This window comes from Sinohyriopsis cumingii, chromosome 8, assembly GCF_028554795.1.
Source record: "Sinohyriopsis cumingii isolate HCF-2022 chromosome 8, ASM2855479v2, whole genome shotgun sequence".
In the NCBI taxonomy this organism is placed as follows: domain Eukaryota; kingdom Metazoa; phylum Mollusca; class Bivalvia; order Unionida; family Unionidae; genus Sinohyriopsis; species Sinohyriopsis cumingii.
In genome coordinates, this window is record NC_142968.1 from 9122899 (window position 1) to 9150539 (window position 27641).

General features: G+C 32.9%; 1 protein-coding gene across 7 annotated transcripts; it reads right to left on the bottom strand.

Annotated features, from left to right (window-relative positions):
- Positions 1 to 578: 578 nt before the first annotated feature.
- On the bottom strand, positions 579 to 26446 carry LOC149792949 (uncharacterized). 7 transcript variants are annotated; one of them, XM_089966805.1, is made up of 11 exons: positions 26149 to 26402; positions 22471 to 22525; positions 21042 to 21115; positions 16806 to 16879; positions 15539 to 15853; positions 10827 to 10960; positions 9811 to 9937; positions 7202 to 7330; positions 4675 to 4713; positions 2610 to 2651; positions 579 to 1961 (listed from the first exon to the last, which is right to left on the bottom strand). In XM_089966805.1, the coding sequence occupies exons 4-11, from the start codon at positions 16867 to 16869 to the stop codon at positions 1876 to 1878; spliced, it is 936 nt and encodes a 311-aa protein (XP_089822931.1). In that variant the 5' UTR covers positions 16870 to 16879; positions 21042 to 21115; positions 22471 to 22525; positions 26149 to 26402; the 3' UTR covers positions 579 to 1875. The 7 variants fall into 7 exon arrangements, with proteins under 7 accessions (XP_089822931.1, XP_089822930.1, XP_089822929.1 ...); XM_089966804.1 differs by having other exon boundaries at positions 26112 to 26402; XM_089966803.1 differs by lacking the exon at positions 26149 to 26402 and adding an exon at positions 25551 to 25751.
- Positions 26447 to 27641: the final 1195 nt, after the last annotated feature.

Sequence of the window (27641 nt, forward strand, 5' to 3'; positions counted from 1 at the left end):
TTCCAGATTTAATTTTCTTTGTCCATTTTAACATTAACATTTCGATTTGTCTCATTTAACTGTCGGTCTTTCTTTCATGCACAATTTAAAACTTACCATTTTTATTTAATGCCGAAGCTGTACATTATACTGACCCCATAAACACTTTTGACCCCACACAAAGTGAAAAAATAATCATATTACGATGATTATGATATACATATATATATATATATATATATATATATATATATATATATATATATATATATATATATATATATATATATATATATAGATAGATAGATAGATAGATAGATAGATGGATGGGTGGATGGATGGATGGGGGATATATATATATATATATATATATATATATAGTTGGAGTTGATTCTTTAAACCGTAAGTTCTTATTTTGTTATATTTACATTGTTTTTCCAGATAAATTAATTATTTATTAAATTTTTCAAATCGTGTTGTTTTCACTGTTTATATATTGCTGTTTATTGCAGCCTACACACGTAACAATAAATAGTTCGAATAATCGGATCGAAAGCAAAATGCAGACATGTTTGAGAACGGTCATAACAATCACTTCATATAAAAAAATCTTAATCTTTATTGAAATCTGTATCCTCTCTCCAGATTATGTCATATCAGTATAAAAAAACAATAATCTATAATGTACATAGTATTCATTAAGATTTGTTCTGTTTTCTCCAAATCTCTGTTGAAACAAATATTGTTGCTTTCTGCGCGCATGCATCATACATACATGAGACAGTCAAAGGTATATACCGAGTATAAGAAACCATACGTGTTATATTAATATCAGATGTGATATATGAATAAATATTATATGAACGAAAAAAATTAAAACCTATGATTTTCCTTATAAATATATCCTGGTACACCTGCACGATATACTGAAATACATATGTAATTTACTTAAAGTCCATAAAATATAGAACAAAACAAAAACAGCAAATGGATACTAATAATGTTATTATCGAAGAAAAACTATTTCCTCAATTTCTATTTAATGAACAAAACTGTGAATTTATGTAACTATAATTCAACTTTATTTTTGATATTCTTATTAAGTTTTGATCTTATTTATTGTCTTTCTCGTTTCGGAAAATGTATTGACAATTTATAGTCGGCTGATTTGTTTTGCGATACTATACATTTGTCATGAGGATGTACATCAACACCAGCATCAGTCTTAACTAACTTCATTTGCTTCCTAGTTGACTTTTAATAAACAAACGACTAGGTCAAGGATGATCAGTCGGAAACACTCCATTAGTGACTATCAAACAATTGATTATGATATTTGAAAATAATAATAAAACGCCAATACTTTCTGAACTCTATCTTTAAGTTGTCAAAATTCCATGCGAGTTTATATTATGTAGCCTACACGAACTATATCAATAATCTGTAGAACGTACGTATACTAACATTACATTTTTTAATATCATATTATCAAACGTTGTAAGCTAATGAGTTATTACCTTGTGCATAACTGAATAAAATTGTTCTCATGTTCGTATCTTTTGCGGCTTATGTTTCAAATATCATTAAAATACTGCAAAACATCAGAACATTTAACTACACTCACATAGAACTAGATGGAAGTCGTTGTGAAATTAAAGTGTTTCATAAATGCCTAACTTCATCATAAACAAATATTAATCACAATTTTTTTTTTACTTGCAAAATTTAAAATATTTGTATTGACGATTACAAAAATCTAATTAAAAAATGTAATGTATCGAATGAGATATTTGTCGATTTATATTAACACTTGCAAAACGATTGTACTCAAACCATAAACTACTTATGGTCCGTTTTATGTATATAGATTCAACATGTTGCCTTTTTGTACACTAATTAGGTGTTCTGTGCACGCTCTATTGTAACATTAGTAACAGAACCTTGTGTGCCCACACCAGATTCATTTGATATTGACTCAGCTCCTAAAATAAAAAATATATGGTTAAATTGTATTAACCGAATAGAATTAACAGTAGTATGCGTAGGTTAATAAACTTGCAGAAAATCTTAACTTTCATCAGTGTATAATGAACGATAGCACAAGTCACATAAGGTCATGTGAAAAGAAGTTTTACTGCGAAGCAAATATTGACACACAACATTTTTGGAAATATTTGGCATACATTGGTAAAGTCAAATTAAATATTTTCGAATGAGGTCATAATATTGTTCATTCTGCGATATTATTAACCTATATTTATTTTGAAGAGGTGCACTAGTACTGAAGATTGTATTACTAGGCATATACATTTGTTCTAACTGCAGGACTGTGAACTATTCTCTTGTGGGTTTTTTTATGCCACTCTGGATCAAACAATTTAATATTATTATTATTATTATTATTAGTAGTAGTAGTAGTAGTAGTGGCAGCAGTAATGATGTTATTATTATTATTATTATTATTATTGTTAATTCACTCAAAGTTCAAGTGCAGCATTTCTTTGTATGATGGCACTATAAATGAAAGATTATGACCAGATATCATACCATATCCTCGTTTGTTTATTCACTACGTATTAGGAGATACAATAAATTAAGAAAACAAAAATAGATTATGTGTCATATTTTACCATTTGATTGTATTCCATTTACTGATAATAAAGGTATTGCATCTGAAAAGAAACAAAAAGCAAGAAAATGGTTATATTATTGAAATAGCATGCACTTGAAGATATGTAAAATATAACGGTTTCCTTTATTTCAGCACATTATTGGATACTTTATACAGATCAAAAGCACAGATATAAAATGTCGAAATAAAGAATTACACCTAACAGAATCATTTTATAAATTTCAAACGTTTGTGTATTCACAAATGGATTTGCGCAAAATAACTTAATCTACACATCAATATCTGAACGAGTAGTTCACAACAGTGGTTGCAGAATATTATTGACATATCATATGAACCACTTATTTGTCTTTAATATCTACAACATGTTGTCAGTTTTCGTGTCTTTCAAGAAGTTCGTTGTGGAATGGGAATCTCCATAAGATGGTAAAATGAAATTTATTCAACGATGTCAATGGCAGCAACAACTTTTCCTCCATCTCTTGAACCGTCTTTGAGGCTAAGATATAAGGTTCTGATTCTAACCATTCCCTAAGTTCAGTAGGACGTGTGGTTGGTCACGTGATATGAACGTGGGGATGAATAGTAACTAAGGATTTATCCGACAGTAGAAATAATCGATATATCAAAGTACTTGATATTAATCTGACAATCACTTCTTCTAAAACGTTTTGTAGTCATCATGAACGCACTAAAAATAAGGCCGTTCTCAATGACCTTAGGATATTTTCTGTGGACAAATCTCTCTAAAAATGGGCATAGCTATTAAAACATATTATCATAGATATAAGACAGCATGATTGTTATTAATTCATTTGATTCTCTTATAAGGTCCATTTAACAAGATGGACCCTGATTAGCTAAATACTTTTTCATTATTTGGATACATGTTCTGGCAACGAAAGTAGGCTACGTAAAATGATCGTAGTTCATTATCCTGATCATCTGAATATTGTTTCAAATTGTTGACTTTTAGAATTAAACTATGAAGTATATTGTGCAAAAAAAGATTATAAACACACACACACACACACACATACATACATACATATATATATATATATATATATATATATATATATATATATATATATATATATATACATATACATATATATATATATATATATATATATATATATATATATATATATATATATATATAGGTGTGCGGTGATTCTACATAAACGTTAACCAAGAAAAGAACAATATATTTTTATTCACTTCTGACCAGCTTGTTTTATTGGATACGTGACTCATCAATAATATAAAATGTGATGTTTACATTGCTGTCATAAATACCACATAGTTATGTTAAAGAAACAAGTGAGTATCAAATATGTAAATAGTAATCGAATAGTCTATAATCACAATACATACATCGGATGAAGTGCAAAGTATGATATCCTACCTCGGTTACATTATTGTGCTTCTCGGAATATTACATGCAAAGTGTTTAAGATCATTCATATGTCGATACATATTGAAACTTTGAACCATAAATTGTTATCCTATCACAGACAAATACAAACATATAGTGGAAACAATCATCATAAACAGTTCCTCGACATATAATCGTGTCTCTCTGCTAACGGCCGATTTTAACATCACATTTTTCAAACAAGACTCTTAAAAGTTACCATTAAAATAGGGTCTCCTTGAGATTTAAGTGGTTTGACGTATAGAGTTAAAATGATCAGTATACTGTGTGAATCGTGGTTTCTAAGATGTTATATATCTCAACCAAGGAGATAAGATGCGTCCGTTCTACAACATAAACACACGTCTAATATGGACGTACGTAACAAGCCATAATGAAATCCATCCTATATGGAACATACGGGCATTATCTGTTAGACAAACCTGTCTAGCTTGTTCAAAGTTGGACAAACAATAAAACCTCCAGAACAGTAACTAGCATTATATGAATGATGAAGAACAACGCAAGATGGATTTCGAACATTTCAATTAGTTCAGGTGACAGTCGATAAAGTGAGTCAACCATTCTTCAGTTGAAAGATACGTGTTTTAAAGAACAAACATGCTGACATTGTAAAAATTACCTTGATTATTTTCTGACTTTGCATTCTTCTTTAGCATGTCTAGATATAAAAGAGAAATGTTTTTAATTTTCAAAAAGTCGCAAATTTATACTGACTCTTCGTTTGCGAATAGTTTTCTTACATATCTCGCGCAAGAGTTTAAACTTATTACTGGTCGTTAAATAAGAACATGAGAAGACATTCTGTGTTGTTAACTTGCTGATGACGTTAATATCTAAAATACGGCCTACCATCCGCCTCTTCAACCTCCATTCCCCCTTTTCCGAGACATGAGGAAGCCCGCCCTCATCAAGTCTGAGTAAGGCGGTGCGACTACCGAAACAAGAGTGGTCGAATAGGAGAGAGAGGAAAATAGCTGGGTAACTACATTATGGGATATGGCATTTGTTCAAAGGCATAATACAAATTTCACCTTGGCTATCTGTTAATACTTATAGAGCTAAAGGAAGACAGCAGTCGGGACGGTCAGCCTATCTCTCTCTCTCTCTCTCTCTCTCTGAAATATATATATATATATATATATATATATATATATATATATATATATATATATATATATATATATATATATATATATATATATTTACATACATATATACATAAATACATACATGCACACACACACACACACACACACACACACACATATATATATATATATATATATATATATATATATATATATATATATATATATATATATATATATATATATATATATATATATATATGACTATTCATGTAGATGATTAGTCTCCCCACTACTGTCCCCACTACTGCCCCATAACTATTTAATACCCTTATACCTAAGAGAGGATTTTTATATTATTAAGTACTTCATATATAACAACTTCTTAATTTCGGTCAACTCTCTCCACATACACATTTTAGTTATTTTTCATTTGTGATTAGTTCCATTCCACGGCAGGCAGGACAAATCCTTTTAATCTAGGACCTGATACTTGCAGTAAAATAAATTAACTATTTTGTAAAAGACTGTCCTCAGGAAATGTAAAAGCATTCACCATTTACAATGCCTAGTGCTGCTTTGTCAAAAAGAAATCAGTCTCAGCAAGATGTTTTTAAAAATCAAATTTTGAATCATGTTAGAAGATATTGACTCAGATCGATCATACTTTATATGGCAAACTTGTTTTATTTAAGTAGTTTTAGAAATTACAAAGACACACGCTAAGAACAGTCATTACACCAAGGGGTCACTTGCTTCTTTAATTAATAAACCGCTCTAACTGGCACACTGGTTAGTAAGGTTGCTACGTAGATACGAAGTTTGAAAGAATGGCTTCTGAATCGACCAGTAGTATATTATGTTTATAATCACATCATTAGAAATCCTATTCCCTTATCCCGTAAGGGGAATGTTTCCCATTAGTGTAAATATCCCCCTTAGCTTCCTACATATATTAAACATTATCATGGTGGTGTGGTGTACATACTCAATAGTTTAAATGAGGTATGAAGCTGAGGCAGTGGAAGTCGTTCAGAGGAGGGTAAAATGGTTGTGAAGTAAACTGCAGACAGTTTCAAACCTAATTTGAATACCGCAAGGAAGGTAATTGCCGTTTAAACTTTAACATATCGCTTTCATGACAATACTCCTTTTTATATCATCTCATCTCTAAACAATCATGTATTACCGTAGCACAATAGATTAGCACTAACAACGAGAATAAAGTAGTCAACAAATTTATTATTTAATGTATATTTTGGAATGGAAATTGGAATAATTTGTTTGTTTTCTCAACAAAGATGTATTGTATGTGTGCGTGTTTACATGTGTGTATGTGTACCGACATATGTAAGTACTAAGTTGTTTTTCATCAACTGACATGCTTCCAATAGTAAACTGAATCTTAGGATCAACAAAAAGAATAGCATTAATTGTAACTGAGAGATGTAGATGAATCCAAATATAGAAGGACATACAAAATTGAAGATATAAATCTCCATTAATTGAAGAATGCATGAAAATAGTTTCAGTCGTACTGCGGAATATATCTGCAAATATATTCCATTATCAAAGCAGCCAACCAACCTAGCTAATGATACAATTAACTATGCGGAGACTAAAATGTGTGTCACTGCCTCCACTGTATTTCTATGCATCTGAAATGGAACGATCCAAGTTTTCGACATTACAGGTATAAACATGATCGCTAATGACCCCTATGTAAAAAGACTACATGTATCATTCAGGAGGGATTTGTTTCGCTAGAAAGTATGCACAAAATAACAGGAAGATAAAGGTAAACAATATGGTACATTCCATTAAATCTAATCTATTTACTCTACCAATAAATGATCAACAGCATCATTGAAACATATGAGAAAGCATAATACTATGTAATTAAATGTTAACAATTATAAATAACTACCCACGTTCCTACATATATAGATCATTGCAAAAAAGTAAAATTCATCAATTAATTCGTAATTATATTGTCCTTGCCGTGAACATATATTGCATTTCTCAATTACAACAACCAATTAAAGAGGTAAAACTTACGTTGTATGCGCCTGCATTGGATGAAAAGTACTGGTAAACCCACAATAACCAAAAGCAATACGCATATGATTCCCACAAGGGTACCCGTTGTCACTGCTGATAAATCTGTTACTTTTCTTTGAATCCTACCTGTAACAACATGGAATAGAGGGTCTATATATATATATATATATATATATATATATATATATATATATATATATATATATATATATATATATATACATATGCTAAAATGTACGTAAATGTGTACATATGTCCTGAATTCGACATTTTGGATCCTAAGGACCTTTATTTGATGAGATCCTTCAGAAACATCAATCAGAGCGATAGGTTTAACTGATTAAGAACAAAACATTATTTTTATTAAGTATTTGTTGAGTTTACCTGTCGCATATTTGCAACATATAGTAGAGAATTTCCCGCCTTTATCATACAACCTACATTTATTTTAAGAATGTTTGGATAAAGTGATTGTTTTAACGACTGTACAATTAAATACAACATAATGACCAAACGACGCAAAAACAACTAAAACTACTATCTGTATTAGACATACTTCGCCTGCAAATTTCTAAAATGATTGTCGATAATCCATCTCTTTCAATTTAAATAAACCTATTAACATTGTTTCAGACATATAACATATCTCTAAACGTATATGTGAATAGGAAGCCAAATCATTTTATGATAAACGCTAGGCTCAGTTAATTGTGTAGGACCAATATATATACATCAAACATTATCAGCGTTTGAACCTGTCTCTATAGATTTAGTATATACACTCGTGACGAAGACTGCAACAAGGTCATGTGATCTGGATCGAATTACAACATCACTGCTGCATGAGTGCTTATACCCAATATTGCCTTCACTAACTGGTGTTATTAATAACTCTCTCTCATCAGGGGAAATCCCATCATTTTTCAAAACTGCCATTGTAAAGCCTCTGCTGGAGAAGCCAACACTCGACCACAATGATTTAAAGAACTACTGCACAGTTTCTTATCTCCCATTTATATAAACAAATCTTAGAAAAAGTTGTTCTATTCCAACTTTATCTCATCTGAATTCAAACAGTCTTGTTACCAATGTCCATCATATATATAGCCTTTGCCACAGTACTGTAATTACTCTTCTGAAAGTTGTTAATGACATTCTATCTGCTTTGGATAGCGGAAAAATTACAGTCCTCGCCCTCCTTTATTTGTCTTCAACAGTTGACACAATATACCATGATATATTGCTTCACCGTATCCAGCATGTATTTAGCATTCATGATACAGCCGTACTGTGATTCAAGTCCTACTTGGTCAGCAAGACACCAATTGTGTCCGCAAATTGAATATACTTTAGCCCCGTTGCTATATGTTGTGTTGTTCCAAAGGGGTCTGTTCTTGGAACTGTTATATTCATTATACACACTCAGGCGCTCTCAATTGTCATAGATCAACATACAGTGTCTCACCAATTGTAACCTGATGACACCTAATTATACAAATCTAGCCACCGAACTGAAGTTGATGCTACCATCCAAAGTGTAGATAGGTGCCTTTCTGAAGTGAAATCATGGATGGCATGTAACAAGCTGCAGATGAATGATGGTAAACTGAAGCCATTCTGAGCACAACACAGAGACTTGCTCATTCACATTCGTTACCACAAACACTACATATAAGATTAAATATACACAGTCAGTACTAAACCTAGGTGTTACACTCGACAGAACTCGCAAATTGCACCTAAATGCCATTAACATGTGCAAGTCTGCATATCTTAAGCTGAGACGCATCAGCTCAATTCGCAAATATCTTTCAGTTGTTGCCATTAAAACACTTGTGTATTCGTTAGTACTTTCAAGAATGGAATATTGTAACTCAGTGATGTCTGGTTTCTCTCAATATCTACTCCAGAAACTTCAAAACGTTCAAAACACAGCTGCTCGGATCATCCTTAGAGTACCACGATCAGAGCACTCCTCCCCCTGATATGTACCCTTCACTGGCTATCCATTCGATCCGGAATCAAACACAGCACTTTCTCTCTCTGCTGTGTTTCACTGACGGACTCCAGTCCAACATACCTATCCGACCTCTTCCATGTGTACACGCCAGCAATATACTTACTTTCCTCTTCTGACAACCGTATACTCAGTACTCCTACTATGAAAGTCATATGGAGCACTTTCTTTTGCATACCAGGGCCCAGCAACGTGGAACAAATTGGCCACTGAACTTAGACACAAAGACACAGTTATCTCATTAAAGTGTTCTCTTAAATAAAACACACACACAAATATATATATATATATATATATATATATATATATATATATATATATATATATATATATATATATATATACACTGCATCATTTGCAAGTGATAACATAGGTTTATTTTGTCCATTCCCTTATTCTGTTATTTGTTTATGTATTTATTTTTCTTTTATTCATTGTCACACAGAATATACTAATCATAACTGGCGTCAGCATTTCTTTGTATCTTCCAGTGCTTAAAATACAAACTTTTTAAAAGCAATTAAGCCATTATAATGATGATGGCACCAATACTAATGCAATGTGCAAGAGAAAGACATAGATTTCATACTTTCATCTTTGAAAACTGTACAGTAGTCAGATAACTTTGAGCTCTTCACACATCTCAATGCAGGACTATTGATACATGCATAGACCGTACCCGCCTCTTGTCCCGGTTGTAAATTTATCTCGTTGCGCTGCAAAATAAATCATATTCTTTCTAGTTTTATAAGCTTTTTCAGGTTGTGTTTTATCTCACATGTTAATTTCCTGTAAATATCTAATTATACATATTTCTATAATTGATTCCACTGATCCAGTTTTGATTAGAGATACGTACATCTTCCTGATTAAGTTTTAAATATGAGACAGGTGTGATACTGATTATTATTTAATATTATTTAATGACGTAATATAAATGATGCATGTTTTGGCAAATACGCAAACGCCATCCCGTTTGTGTTTATATTTTTCTGACTGATAAAGACAGATTGCAGCTAGTCACACCAATATATCGGCATATGTGTTTTTTTATCAAAGTAAAGTAATCCCTAAAATCCATCAAGCCAAAAACTGAGCATGATAATGATATGTGGTACTGATTATTTGTACGAGGACATATATACCTTTCTTGATTTACAAAGGTCCGTAAAAGTTAGAACTAATCTTTTACTCTTTCGATACATCACTTTGCACTTAACACCATTGCATGTTATAAACTAGAAAGTACAGCAGGACCAGTTTGCACTAAACACCATTGCATGTTATAAACTAGAAAGTACAGCAGGACCAGTTTCAATATAAATGGTCCTCATAATTGCGGTAATTTTGTGGTAAAAAAACACCCTTCTTTCTGTTAACAATGTAACTCCTTGAATATGTACACGCACGCATCGTGTATCTAATTTTTGAATGTTAAGATAGTGTATAGCTCCATCTAGGTACCATCCTTTCTAATTAATCGCTTACTCTGAACAAAATTTAGTTTAAGGAAGTGACGAGTATTGTTGCTTGATCCTTATAATAGCTAATTCTTATTCGTAATATTTTATATATAAGAATGAGGTATTCAATTGAATTACGTACGTCGACGGATATACCAGGCTGTTCCAGCCAATATGCAGTTGCTGTAGGTTTGCCACAACCGTCCGGTTCTAGATAGGTTGTCAATGTGTCATCACCACGTATTATCTTCGGTCTGCAACGTGTATCCGGAGCGACTAGGATATTACGAAACGAATAATCTTGGTTTATCAGTCTTGAAATTTCGATTATATGGATGTTGAAATTAAATTCATTTATAGTGTCCATATTAATATTATAAAAAACAATCCATACTGCAGAGCAAAATATTTCCTAGCAGTTGATATGGACAGTACTATTCTCATAAAATCTTTTCCTGATACATTTTCTTACTTTATGTCCTGAATCAAATCTAAACTTGTACGCTCTGTACCTGTTTATAATTACCTAATAGAGTATAACGAATTAGACGTTTTGGAGAAACATATTAGCTTGGACATTCATCTCTTCTATATGAGCTGACATCATTTTACTGTCAGTGGTAAGTAATTTAGACAGATGCTTACAGAACTGAAGCGATACTTCCAGTCACACAAGACCCTCATAAGTGGTTCCTCCTCACAACTATGATTCTACGTTACCCAAACACTATCCCTCGAACACCATATGCTGTACAAAATAGTCGGTACAGTATATAATTATCATATCATATGACAATTAAGTGCTTAATCCACAGTACTATATTTCTACGTCAAAAAACAAAAACAAAAACATATTGTTATGTACGGAGGCAAGATAATGAGTGATATTTGAAATGTCATCTTATTTTCTCATTAGCTTTATGGACAGAGATAATTTTTATTACGGACGGTCTTATCACGGACGGACTTTAATTACCAAAACACCCTGCTTTTGAAATCTAATACCGGTCAGCAAGTCAAAATAATGAACATAAGTGATAGCATTTTCTGAATAACGGCAATTTTGTGATACTTTTAAGATACTCGCCTGTGTCATCCTTACCTTCCCTCATGTGAAGCCAAGAGATCATAAGCGTGTGGGGTGGTTGAAACTAAGATCACTTATATATTAAAAATTAATATATAAATTAATTCGAGTAGGTTCACTCAATTATAATGTCAATAGACTTTAGGAAGCTAAATGTATTGTCACGGAATTAAACTCTTTTATTTACTGAATACATGGACTCGGATTTCGTTTTTTGTGTACAACGATACCCGAGGGTGATTTATGTATATTGTATCGTATTTCGAAATAGTGAGTTCGGTTCATCCCATGCCGCACGTGCAAAGTGATCTTGATGGGACGAACCGAATGCCGACATTGCACAGACTGTCTGTGTATAAATACCTCACCGTATTTACATTTCCTTACACTACAAAATAGTCTTGTCAGCGGGCATTCTGCTTCATGGACATCCACATCTTCAGCTGTAGAGCTGTCTGTGACCGAGGTGTCCGGATGGTGTAATGTCCGGGGTGGCCGGAATGTCTAGTGTCGAATGTCCACAGTATCCGGAGGGTCTAATGTCCGGGGTGTGCGGAATGTCTACTGTCTGTGACCGGAGTGTTTCTGTCTGTGACCAGAGTGTCTGGAGTGACCAGAGTGTCTGTGTCTGAATTGACCATAGAGTCTGTGTCTGGAGTGACCAGATAATCTAATGTTCGGGGTGTCAGGAGTGTCTAATGTCCGGAGGGACTTATGTTCGGAGTGTTCCGAAGTGTTCCAAATGTCCGTAGTCTACCGCAGCTGTGAAGCTGGACTGTAGCAGCGGTGGAGCTGAAACAGTGTACTGATGATGAAGTGTATCTCCGTACATGTAATTTCTTAGCCGTGGGCTAATTCTGGGGTTCGTAAAACCCAGTGTATCTTTCGGGACTCTAAAGATAAGTTGTATAAACTGACCCCCTGATGTATCACCATAATTTCGCAACCTGAGTGAATGCATTTTACTACTTGAGTAAAATTTTACATTGTTTACTACCAGAGTAAACTGTATCCATCGTTTCATTATCAAATCTCTGTGAACCATCAACCCCTGGCCTTTATATTTGCTAAATTAATTTATTCGTATTTTTCATCATTAAGTCTATACGTTCTAATGTTAATTTAATTCAATATTTGGATTATATATATATATATATATATATATATATATATATATATATATATATATATATATATATATATATATATATATATATATATATATATATACGCACATTTTCATAATTGGTTGCTCATTCAAGTCATCAATTATTAAACATTGTATTTATATCGTCGTCATTTGTTCTGTTCTAAATCCGACAATCCCACCCGGTTATCTTGTTACATGTATATATACCCAAATCACCCTCTCTCTGTCTCTCTCTCTCTCTCTCTCTCTCTCTCCACGTCACACACAAATTCGAACATTTTTTCTCTTTCTCTCACCACACACACACACACACACACACACACACGTAGTAAATAAATAACATGTTTGGTGTGTCAAACACGAATGCATACAAACATCGACACAACGAATATTATGTTAAGCATTGCGCATTGCGATTAATGTCAACTGTGGCAATTGACGTATTGGTAACCAATGACGAACGTGACATTTATTTCGAGCTGAAGTTAAAGTGTCAACGCATATTGCACAATCGAAGTCCACTGTTCAAATTATGTAAATTAATATTTGCGAACGTATTTTAGGTGGAAAAAGTTATAGACGAGACTCAGATATCACAGTAATATACATGCAATATATTTGAAATTCAGAAATGAAAACAAAACTATAATTTTGATGGAAATCAGTCATTTTATTTTCTTGTGACATGATTAAAGAAGACAAAATGACCAAACATTAAATTGGTACGTCTATTAATACAACATATGGACATTTGAAACAGGAACAGCAGCTTAAAATGCCAAACTGAATATGTAACTCGAAACAATAACATACAGTGATAGTAATGTCTGCAGCTATTGTGATGTCTTGCTTTTTAAAGTGTGAACCTTTATGCACGATGCATTTTTGACACTGTAATGAACAATTCAAATTGCAACTCACTAATATGATATTACTTGAAGAGTTGTTATCTAACCATAATTGTTAATCAACCAAATTTCCTGATTACAATAATTTCAAGCATGCATGCTCTGAAATATTTCTGGTGAATAATTATTTCTTGACTTTCTCGATTTTGTCATTACAGATTTTCATAGAGTTAGAGGCTGAAGAAGTGAATGAGTTTTACAATGCAGAGGTGAAAAGAGTGCGAGGTTGAGGAGTTTTAAGAGAAGTTGGAGAAATTACATTCTGAAATACCTTCGATATCGGTAGAACAGCGAACATCATAATCCACTGCTATTGCCGCAATAATGACATATATTGTTAAATCTGTCTCTTTTAACAAGCTTTACACTATTCCAATAAATCGTACTATTTGTCATTCTTTTTTAATATAATGTAAACCTGGACACGACATTTACATGAGGTGCCTCTTATATGCCATTCTATTCAACGTATACAGTAAGCCTTATTTTTCTCTCCTGCCTGGCCGTTACATACATATCATTTCCTATTCAAGGACAGCCACCTTTTCTACCAAATCAATCACGTATGCACAACCTCCAGACAAATAAGTTACATGTCTTCAATATAGTTAACCCGGCCATACTATGAAGACAAGACTTGCCCACATGCACAGATTCCAACTTTGCATTTATGATGCTAAGGTACTCGCTGAACTTTGTAATGCGAACATCCATAAACAATCATTTCCAAATCCTTTCAATCTCAGAATCAGGAGACAATTCCAAGATCTAGCAAGTACAATTCTTATCCCATCATCATTACTGAAATAATTTAATGACGCAGCCTAACGGCATTTCTTATTTGCGTTATTGCTGAATGTTTAACTACTTAATTGCAGACCTCACCATCATGATCGGTATATTTTAATAATATATGTTCAACCTCCAGAATCCACATTGTATAAAAAAACTGCTGATGCCTTCACTACCACTCCATTCCAACCACAAATTTAGGGTATCTTCCCTTGGACAAATAAATAAGGCTCCAATATAAATTCTCTCAATCCGTGACTTGTTTATTTTTCCTACACACTATTTATTGAACGACGGTATTGATGTCAATCCAATACGTTACACTGCACACTGAAAAGTGCCTTTCTAGTGCTAATGTTTTTCTATATTCCATGCGCATACAATGACTTTTCCTATTCTATGTAAACTAAATAACGTTACAAAGCAAACCTTGCTCTATCGTAGGTAAGGTTAGAAACGTTTTCACGTATATCTTTTGTGATCTTATACAACGTGATTTCTTTATGCAGATACATATGATCGTTCTAGATGAGAAAGTAAATAGTACTTTGTGGTTTAATTTGCATCTTTCCTAACCTTTTCGAAACATTTCTAGATGGCCCAGAATGTTTAATAAATTTTCTTTGTTTTATAATTTCAAGAAACGTCATAAATTTATCCAACTGGTTAAGTGAAATCCATTTGTAAAGCAACATATATTCATGTTGCATTTTGTGAAGACATAATAGTGTTGGTGCATGGCAGTTAAAAGGTTTGTATACTGTACACACACATATCAACAAAAAAAAACATAACTTCAGTTTCAAAAAGAGTGTGCTTCTAAAAAGAAAAACAAAACAGAGCAATAACAAAATCACACTCCATTCTTTGTTCACATTCTTAACACGCGAAAACTTTAAGCAAAGAGGAATACTCACCAAAAACATTTAACACGACACTGTCTTTCCTAGTACCGTTTTTTGTTGTACATTCAATAGTATAGTTTCCATCGTCTTTATCTTGAAGGTCACGTATCCAAATGTTTCCATATTGGTCAAGACCAATCCTGTTACCATATCCATTTAAAAATGTTGAGTTCAGGACAAAACTGTGTAGAAACCACATAGCAATCTGTTTATAGCCGTCACCATTGACATAAAGTATCAAAATTGTGTGAGCATGATCTAGATGAATGTTTTGAAAAAGTACGATGGAATCCCCAAGACATCCTTGTTTTTCACCATACCCTGCCCCTGAAATTAAAGACTATGTGATGCATTTTATATCAATGATATTATCAATACTACTACTACTAATACTACTACTACTATTACTACTACTACTAATAATAATAATAATAATGATAATAATAATAATAGTTCATTGTCATGGTCGTTGCTGGGTAGATTTCACTTATCATCATAAAAAACCGATAGATTTAAATACTTTGAAACCTAGTAACAACTCTCAGGTTAGTTGAAATTAGTGAGAGATCTCTCTCTCTCTCTCTCTCTCTCTCTCTCTCTCTCTCTCTCTCTCTGACACAACACTTTCCTCGAGTCGATGTTGAAAATTGTATCCTGAGAGAAAATATAAATGGAGGGGTGGGGGCTGTTTCATTTCAAAAGCAGTAAGTAATGGCATATAAGTTCAATAATACTCGTATATATTAGAAGTCAAACCAACTAAATAGTTACAAATTAAAAACAATTCCCTGGAGTGACTTCAGTGGTAATTGTTCATTCAATATATGTCTTTGACTACGACAGTACTATGTGCTTTACCTCATCTGCGATCTACGTTTTTCTGTATTGTAATGAACTTCATTTTAACCTTGTATTTTAACAATATGTTCATTGTTGTTACTGCATACATTAAGGCCAAAAGAAGCACATCATTGGTGGTTAGATAACTATCCATATGTATGTATAGACAATGTCGTGTTAGTGTCAAGTATAAAATAGTCATGTCATTGTTATGGAATCATAGAGAGAAAAGTAGGCGGAGAAATAAGAGAGGATAAACAGAACATAATCTGAAAAACTTGAACATACTGAACTTACTAAGTAATCTATATTTCACCACAATAACAACACATGTTCATCAACTGTATATATCACATTATATCCCAATTGTCTTACCATAATATATGCTATAAATTATAGTGAAACAAAACACAGAAAGCATTGTATAAACATTACGTACCCAATGACAATCTTGCCAACACATCTATCAGCAATAACAGACAACACTTTCGAGATACTGTCATCTCAGTAAATCTTAGAATGAAAAATATATTTATAAGTAAGCAAACATGTTTATGGAAGTAATAATTAAACAAAACAAACTGTTTTCTTGCTTACGTGTTATACATAGTAGTGAAATGGGGTTTTATTTGAGTAGGTTACCCAGAAGATATCGTCAAATTGATTCAAATTAGCTTCATACTAGGCTGTTTTCTTCACCTCGTTTGCAAATGCTAGTAATCATTGTAGAAATTACAGGCAGAATAAAAAATCGTTAATATGTTTAATGTTTCATCACGAATCGTTATCTCGCTTTCTCTTACGTATTTTCAAAGTTAATATCAGTCGTTACATATCTGATACGCAAATTTTAAGTCATATTTAACACTGTTGATTTGGAATATTAAAAAGGGACATACTATCAAAAGATATAATTGCTAAATTGTAGTATCTATTTAACAGGAAATAGTTTATCAAGAAATTGCTTCCCTATTGTCCAAAAGTATGTTTTTTGTTTACATTGGTGCGATATGACAAAATCATTTCTACAGCTATCATGGAAACACATTTAAATTCAGACCAGGCATTGCAGGCGAGATGCAATATTTAAGAAAAATGAGTTCCCGACATAAGCAAGCTTAGAAATATAACAGATTACCATTGTACCTATTTGCGATTTGAGTTCGTGTACTTTTTATAATTTGATTCACGGAGAAAATACTCAAGTCAAGTTTTGACCTTCTTATGGATGAACTAATGTTATCACAGACAAAGCGATGCGTCTTGGTATGCAGCAACCTGCAATGTTCCTTCTTCAAACAAACATTACGTGTGTTGTAAATTTCCACACAAAAAATAGCCCATGCAAGCAAACCATACTTTCGCCACCATTCTTCCGAGCATTTGTTTAAAGGTTTATATAAAGCCAAGATTTGAAACACGTACTTAAAAGTCAAAAGAACAGGCTTTAAAGAAGACAGATTATCTCGTATATGCAAGTGAGCTTCATACGGTAGCTCGCTGCATACACGGAGATAAACATTACATGCAAGCAATAGCTTTACAATATGTATACTCATGGTTGTGTTTCCAAGAGGTGGAGCATTCCCAATTTGGATAAATGTTTTCTTAAACTCTTTATAATTAAACTAGTCATTAATTTAGTTTTCCTGCTCGGGCTGAGGAGGGAGAGGTCGGTGTTTTTATTATCTACATCTGGTTCGATACTTTATTAAGCACAACAAGCGTTTGAAGGACAATCTTCCAAAGCACCTGTTTTATATGGGCAATTACTTGTATAAAAAGACATCGGACACATTTGAACTAATAACAAATACACAGTCCATAGCTTTACTCGAAACTACATGTACGTCGCTGATGATACTTGGCTCCATGTATGATAATTCATATTATATACTGCCAGCTACTGCTCATGTGGTTTTGTGGTTAGAAGCTTCCGCCTCAGAAGCCGGAGGTCGTGGATTGGAACCCTGCACGAGTCAGAACAAAGACTTACAAAAATGGTACTAACAGCTGCCTCGCTTGGCGCTCAGCATTAAAAGTTTAACGTTAGGCCTGGTCGGCCTGGTGTCAGGATAAAGTGACTGGGTGGGAAATCATTTTACATGTCTACTGCATGATTTCCCAATGCAAGACATCACTATAAACTGCCGCACTGCAGACATCGTAGCGACATGACTTAAAAAGTGTTAGAGCTACGTTAAATATCCTTCTCACACAAACTGGTTTAATAAAGATAAAGGGTAGAACATAATAAATAAGCCTGTGAATGCATTCCACAGCAACAACTTATTTACATCAGTGTGAGTGACCACAGTTTTTGTTTCTGGTCCAAGGTCATTATGTTGTTTGATATATCACAATGTAAAATGATGTGAGCATTAAATATCTTACAAGTCTCGGCACCATCAACAACGTGGTTACCAAAGAAAAATATCTTATACTAAATATGCATTCTAATTTTGTAAAATATGATTGCATGTATTCTCTTAAAATATTGACTTCAGCGATGGAGATTGTTTTGGTTGGATGATTCCGTGAAACGGTTACTAGTAGACATAGCTTATCAACAGTCAGTGAGGAAGTATCCGTTAGTAAGTTTCTACATGCAAAGCTGTATTGGGAACCACCTTTCCCTTACCAGAGCTCGCTGGAGGCTTTTATCACTGGAAATGTAGAGCTTAGTCTGCAAATAGCAGGAATGCTGATACAAGATCAGACGACCCATGTGTGAGACGATATTTTCATTAGTTACATTCATAGCAGGTCGATGATGTTGAATTCAACATCATTATTACTAACATACAGAATCCTATGTGTTTGTATACTTTTCGCCACATCTGGGAATATATCATTTAATTTATATTCGTGTCTTTGTTCTCCGTAGTAATGAACTTCATCAACAATGGTTTAGATAGTGTCCATAAAGTCATTTTTAATATATTTTGTTTACAGAGATGATATAGAACGTAAGTGAGTACAAAATATAATTCTGAAACTGCATAACCACGAAACAAAATCTTTTCTATATACTTTATCAATCATTTCCAAATAAGAGTGTCTATAGGTCCAACTTGTTTACCATAAAAATAGAATGTCACGACAGTTTTAATACAATAAGAGGACTATTTTGTTTGTTTCAAATATGACATTTTCCTTCTGTCACACCCTGCTAAGCATACAATATTTCCTTGTCAATAGATGTACAATTGTGCATACCACTTAAATGAGATAGTAATACACCGTTGCAAGAAAACCTTATGAGTAACATGATAATTTGTATTTGCAGGGGATATTATATCGGAAGACAAACAGTTTGAAAGACTATCATACTAAATGGCATAGACTTGCCAATATAAAAACAAAATTGTGCTTCTTGGAATGATTTCAACAGAGGGACATGCAATATGTTTCGTCCTGATACCAGCAAATGCTTAGCCAGGACAGAGAAATAGTCCGATGACTAAATATGGCAATATGGCTGGATTTGGATCAGGATACAATATTAAAGTAACGGGAACGTATTTGAAAGACTAAACACAAATAGGGTTGGTAGAATTATTAAGAAATGGTTTGCAATCACATTGGGTCGATCCAAGCCTGCCATGAGCGCAATACTATGAAACTCGGAATTTAAAGTATCATACAATTCTTTCATTGCAAAACGCCAATCTCTGAACGTTAGACAAATTATCTAAGCAGAAAACTAATAGCCTTCAAACAGGAATACTTTGTACTGTAGGTTGAGCTTGATTCGGAATATTACGTTGGTAAGTTTAAGATGTTACATGCAGAAACGCGTTATTGCTTAAAAAAGATTATTTGTAAATTACACGATATTTTTATTGTAAATGAGTATATACATATGTATTTTTTCTGTTGAGAAATATTCAATATTAAATGTTAATTTGTATATCATTAATGAAACGAAACTTTATTTCCGCGAATAGTGCTGTTTCATATTTTAGAACATATTTCAGCCCTGGATACGCAATTGTATGGCAATGAAAGCAAAATCACATAGCTAGAGACGGAATCTTGGCAAGCACTTTGTATTTAACCAATATGTATGATAAGAAGATATCGCTTTTTCAAAGAACAAACATTCATGGCAGAAAACTTTAAAACAGAAGAGTATTATCTTACTTTGAGAACCAATAACTAGAAATTTTAATTGATGCCACACTTTTTTTCCTAAAACAAACTCTCGCATAATTAATACCAAAAAAATGTAATGGTCATCTGCGTGATCATATCGATTCTTGGTTAGTACACATACGATCCCTAAGGGTTCGTTCAATATCACATGCGCAGAATAGTCCAATATACGCTTATAAAGCATGTATCCTCAGCTTCAGGAAAAAACTGCCCCCAATTTCTAAATAAACAAAAGATACAAAAAATTTCTTGCATCAGGCAAATGTCCCATTTCTTAGTTAATTTCTAAAAGACAAATAAATACAAATTCATCACGTCTTCATGCGTTGAAATGCACAAATATGATTCAATACAGTGGTTCGGTAATTAATAGTGCATTATACTTTAAGAATTAAATTGATCTTAACGCTAGTATCAACTTTATATATTCCCGAGATCAGAAATCGTTAATATATTAGTAGTATGTTTCATGTTTCAGGACCAGTCATAGATGAATATGTAGTTATTCTTTACGCACCCTTTACATAAAAGCAACTGAAACTGGTCGAACTCTTTCCAGAGGTCACGATACAGGTCACTTCATCTGAAATACTTTGTAAGTAGATACACCTTTGAGTCAGACGGTGATTCATCGTCACTATGCTGGCGGTAAGCTACGCGTTCGTCTATCTGTCATGGCTTTATGCATATGGTCGAAGAGAGCCTGAATTACTTAATTTTCTCCGATGAATTTAAGTAGTAATACGGGACATGATTTGTAGCATCAAACTCTACTTCACTAGTTTCCTAGGAAATTCAAATGCAAGAAGCTGTATTGATAATCCGATTGTTATTATCAGTTCGGTACAACATCATCTAAAGTCACTCAAACTTTAGTGGACAGTGCCCATCCGCAAACGGTTAGTGTTACCCAATATTTTACATCATTTTTATTCCAAGAAGGTATTAGCTGGCCATCGTGCTTATTATTATTATATATATATATATATATATATATATATATATATATATATATATATATATATATATATATATATATATATATATATATATATATATATATATATATGTGTGTGTGTGTGTGTGTGTGTGTGTGTGACTGCATATAATGCTTTGTTTTTGCTCGCATAATTTTGTCATTTTTGGGGTACGTAAATTCAGCCATGTCGTATTATCTAACAAAACTTGCCTATTAGGATTCACTGGAATGTGTCAGTTATTTATTAAAAATAGTACAATAATGAAAAATCTTATCATGGTTGTGAAATATTTGATCTTTGGGCACATGGCATTGAGTTAATTATCCTCTCGTACCTCTCGAACCACAGTACTTTACCAGTTTCTATGTCACCAAATATGGATGCAATTGGTACCCTACTGAAGAAATGTGGGCATCCCAGTAAACATAATCTCTCTTGTTTACTGTTCATGGTTAAAGAGTTAACTGTATGTTTTGCTTGTGGTGTACATTTGTGAAAGGTTTCTTAATTTTCAAAGCAACTTTCCATCTGACTAACGTTTTGAGTCTTGTAACGGGTGGTAACAAATTAATAACTATCTCACATTAATGAGCCTCCTTTCAGTGAGAGAGAAACCACCTCAAAAAGAAAGGTGTCGCTGAAAATGCTCAATCATCGGTCCAAAAGTAAAGTAGAAAGAAATTGATACAAAGTTATGTTTGAAGAGTCAAAGCTTTCTGTAATATATATATATATATATATATATATATATATATATATATATATATATATATATATATATATATATATATATATATATGCTATACAAGTCATAAACTATATTTTCTCCCCTTTATAACTTCAACATGGAAGTTGCATATATGATCATAGTAGATTAATATATGTCAGGACGTCGAACATTACCCACATATTCCTCTCTTGAATACATATATTATCTTATCAACGTGGTGTACATGTAAGTATTACCTATGCAGACCTTATTCACGGACAGACGTTGGCAATCCGTCACAGTTGGTACGAGCTGAAAAAAAAGGTTTTAATAAATACATTATACGTACCGTATATACCAGAACGTTTGTGCGTGTACAACTCTACAAAAATTGGTGCGTTGAAGATGTCCGGTACCATATACAAAGGCCTTATAATGTGAAGTTTTAGTAAAATGTATTTTTTTTTAATTATATAATGACCGTTTTCTCGGGTTTGACAGATTTCAGTTTTCAACATCTAGCACGGGAACTACACAAAGAGTAGGGACAAAAGTGCGTAATTAACACAAAAGATGCATCCTAGATTAGGATTCATGTAAATAATGGTCCGTTCTCTAGTGACAATTCAACAGATATTACTAAAGTCTTATACTAAGTACGTTTGAATGGAAATATCTCTGCTTCAACCTGCACTCGGTTCCACCCCCACCCCCTTCATGCAGAAGTCTTTCAGAAAACTGTACTACGAAAGTCAATACAATATGACTTGTTTCGTTTTGTGGGTTTGTTTCAGCGCACGATAGGCTATTCATGGCGACCAGCATGTTTGGTGGAGGAAGAATCCAGTAAGAGGCATCGACACACAGCAAACTTTCCATATATATCCTAGCTGCTCGAGCCGGAATGAGACCCCACGCTAACAGTGGTTAGATATCAATGACATATAAAGACGAGTACCTATGACCACTCGACTTCACGGAGATCCTATGCGATCTAAATCTTATGAACCTAAAAAAAAACAATTTCAGTTTTTATAATTTAAAAAAAAAATTATTTGTTTATTTATTTATTTATCTAAATATTTCTTTCGGTATGTCTTTATTTTGTATTTGGCGGAGGGAGGATAAGTACATAACAAAGCTTAAACATATATTATACATAAAAGTAACACTGATATATTCCGTCATACCTCGGAACGGTTACTGGTCCACGAGACACTAGATAATCGATTTAGGGATCTCCGTTTAGCGAGCCTTTAAGAAACGTAAAGAGAGAGTGTTTTGATGAACCTGCTTTTTTTGGTTTTGTTCAAATTCTGGTTTTCAATAAATGTTGTACTGTTTTGCCAGTTTATTTGTAGCAGACGAAAACAACCTTCGAAATGTTGTCAATGATATATCAAACCTTTAACGCTTTGATACATTGGTAGCATGCTTACACTAATTACGTTCCTACTACATTTCTTTCATTTTCTTTTTTAAAACAAATTAAATCTAGTGTAGGAGTTATACGTTCCGATGCTCCATGGCCATCGTATTTATATTAGGCCTTAATTTGTGACTAGGCATGCAAACTCCAGTGAAGTTATGTGACATTTTCAAGAAATATAAATAACTGTACTACTGGTGTAAACGCATAGTGTGGAGCAGACCTGAAAACAACTGTTTGTTGAGTTTTTAAGCAAATGCCTAGAGGATGAAATTAATAATCACTCTTTTTTTCGGTTTAGAGGTTAGGTGTGAATTATGTTGAATGCAGTTAGAACTCTTCACATCTGAGGAAATATCTCCACCGACCCAGTAATACTACTATAGTATTAATATGAATGTGTTTCCTACTGACTGCAATACAATGTAATAACTCACGACCTCATGAATTAGTGTTGGGATACATGTACACCAGAATCATAACATACATGAAGCAAGTCTTTTCAGCATCTCTTTTAATACATTTTCAATCGTACGAGATTAATTTAATAGCTGATTAAAATAGCAAAAGTCAACATCAGAATCAGGAAACATCATTATGTGAACTTTGTTGGGTTCTTTTAGTTTCATTTTTCTATTTTAGGAAGGTTTAAAGCTTTTGCATGTAACTTAATATTCTTCTTTTCCATAAACTATGCAATACACTGAAAACTGAACAACCATTTTCAATATAAATCATATATTTACAGTTATGTTTAAACTGCATTAAGTCTTTCATGGCGTTTCATGTTATCTAACCGTAAAAGAAGACATATTGAAATTAAGTGATATAAAACTTCAAGAAATATGATATATAACATACATGATTATAGTATATGTGTGTATCTAGCGATCCATACTATTTTACTTAAACGTAACGCTGTGTCTTAAATCTCTGCAACGACTATTGTGGTAGCATGAATTGAGTTTTAAACAGTATAACCTCAAACGAGCCTCAAACGCATTGATAATAATAATAATAATGATAATGTAAATAAAAATAATAATAATAAAACTAATATTAATAAAAATAAACGCAAAACAAATTAAGAGAACAACAATTACGGTATTGTACGTGATTGCTTGTACAAAAACGTTTTGAACATTCATTCATTATGACGTATATAATAAATCGATAATGTCCATAATCAGTTATAATATAAACATGTTTGCTACTTTGAGTGCTTTCTGTATAATGCCGGTTAGGGAATTAATTGAATATAATAAAGATGCAATGCATTGAAACACATCTATCTATCTATCTATCTATCTATCTATCTATCTGTTTAAATATGAAATATGCACGGAATACGATACATTCCGTATCAGTGTTTACCTTAATCAGCCTATAATTTGCATCTCATAACTGGTTAATGTGTCGACATATAACAAGAAGTAGGGCTTTGTAGAAGACAGGTAGGTAGCACGATGAACGATCAAATGATATTTTCATGTGAAAGAGGAACTAAGACGAAGAGTGATGTGTATTTGTTTTTTTCGTATGCATCGGTTACTAAAAGAAAAGCAAACACGTTTACATATTGTTTGAAAAGCATCCCTCATTCAGAACAACAAATGTAATCCCTCTCGGAACTTTTTATTATCCCCAACACTGAGATCATACCAGATCTAAAGAATGTAGAGCAACAAAATACTATTAATTTGTGCCTGCTAAATGGCCACGTGAATGAAAAAGTAGAAAATATTGTCAAAACTTATTTTTATTAATATGGGGTGTCATAAAATTGAATGATATTTATAATCCTTAAACCTCAATAGTTTGAACTAGTAACAATAAATACTGCTAAATCTTAATGTAGTCAGTCAAAATCAGAAAACAATGAATCAAACGTTTGCGTATTGTACATACCACAAATGTCTTGCACTAAACTCCACCTAAAATCTCTCTTTACGAAAGTGCAAGGAGAGGGCTTCTACACCATCGTACGTATTCCACTAGAAAATACCCGTATGTTTAACGCTAATAGTACGGTAAGGTTACACAACATCTGAAGTGCATGTAATATCTCGGAGGGAACGTTATATATGTATACACCTATACCATTAATACCGATCGAGACAATCAATAACAGAATATATATGTCATTGGAGATCGGTTGGCAACTATCCCAGTATTAGCTATATCTTGTTGCGAAAACTAGGTCTGCTTTAATTTGAATGGGTTGGCAACTATTCAAATATTAGGTATAAAGCGTTGCAAAGACTGCGTATAATATATTTTAAAATGACCGTCAGCTACTCAGATATTACGTATCTCGCATTGTCGTGAATGGGTATATTATACTTTAAATTGGTCGGCAAAGATTCAAAATGAAAAACTTAAATGATCACTATACTGTAATAGCTACAATTAATCAGCGTTTTGTCATAACAAAAAAACACATTTAACCAGAATTTTCAATACAAATACCTCTATATTTAAACCAGTAACTTGAAGATCAAAATACCGGACACATCTCTAACGGGTCAGTCTCCAAGATTTGTTGAACTAGTTCGTATCATAAGACATATAGTCCACCATAATACCTGGTCAGCACATTGTGGATTTCAATTATACTGAAAATGGTCGTTAGTCAGGTGTTGTAACTGAGAGGGCCATTATAAAAAGTTCTGATGTAATTTCCACACCGGAATTTTCTCTCGGGTAAATCATGGTGTTAGACACAAAGATATCTCATTACACATGTACACCATTGGTACATAACTGAATAGGTCTACTTACACCTGTACACTGGTGTAATAGTCCATAAAATCCAACCACATATGTGTATATAATATATCAATCACCTCAACCGAAAAGTCTTTTGCTACCATATAAATGACTTGGGACATATACAGTCGTGAAATTAATTGCATAGCAAGTGCTATGCTGTAATAGGTCAGAGATATGGTCACATATATGTATATCTGATATGTATATTTGTATAGATATATTAGCCCCATTTCAGCAAATAGTGTGGTTTCTTTCGGTGGAGCAATCTATAACTATATATGACTCCAAATTGATAGGCGACGTTGACACTGGGACATTCTATCGAAACCAACGTATGAAACAGAGGTCGAGATAGATAGATGAATCGATAGATAGATAGATAAAACTGGACCTATAATTTGATATTTAAAAAAAGATGTATTCATAAAATAACTTCAAATGACCTTATCCCAAACTGGAAAATGGATACGTCAACTACCGTTATGAATATTTTTTATGAAAACATAATTTTATGAACGAACTAGATATGAAAAACGTTGTCTTCCTCTTTTCAAACAAACGTGTTCCTTAGTCAAGAGTTCTGAAATAAAATGAACTTGTGAAAAAATATAAATGACCGCAATACATTATACATGAGATAATGTATTTTATGATTAATTGACAAACAATCGATGTAAATTGCAAGCTATTACCATAGGTTATATTTGTTGCGCTGTATGCAGTTGTATAAACTAGAATATATATTTCATCAATTTAAGTCTATATCCCTTCCGCATTTGTTAAACATCGGAACTCTTGATTAATTACACATTTGTCTTTATGTTCTACAACATCTAAAACTTTAATCAAGTTTGAAAATAAACAACGAACAGTATAGGTTTGTGACGTTATCGCAAGAACAATAATTTCTCAAGTAAGCACGATTATAGAATCCTCTAGCTTACCTATGTCCCAATCATGATTTTCTGAAAATATCATGTCTTTTGATGGCATTTTCATTTCGGAAAAAAATGTACGATAAGAACTATCATTACCATTAAATAAGGAATGTGGTAAACATCAGCTAGACAGGTTAATTCGTTGGGGAATTTCAAAGACCTAGACTCAGAAAAAACTAAACATGTTTACCTCTATTGATAAAGATCGTAGTATTTAACCCACTCTCATAGATAAATATTAGCTATGCATTATTTGTTTATAAAATGCCAGTTACTAGTCAGATACACA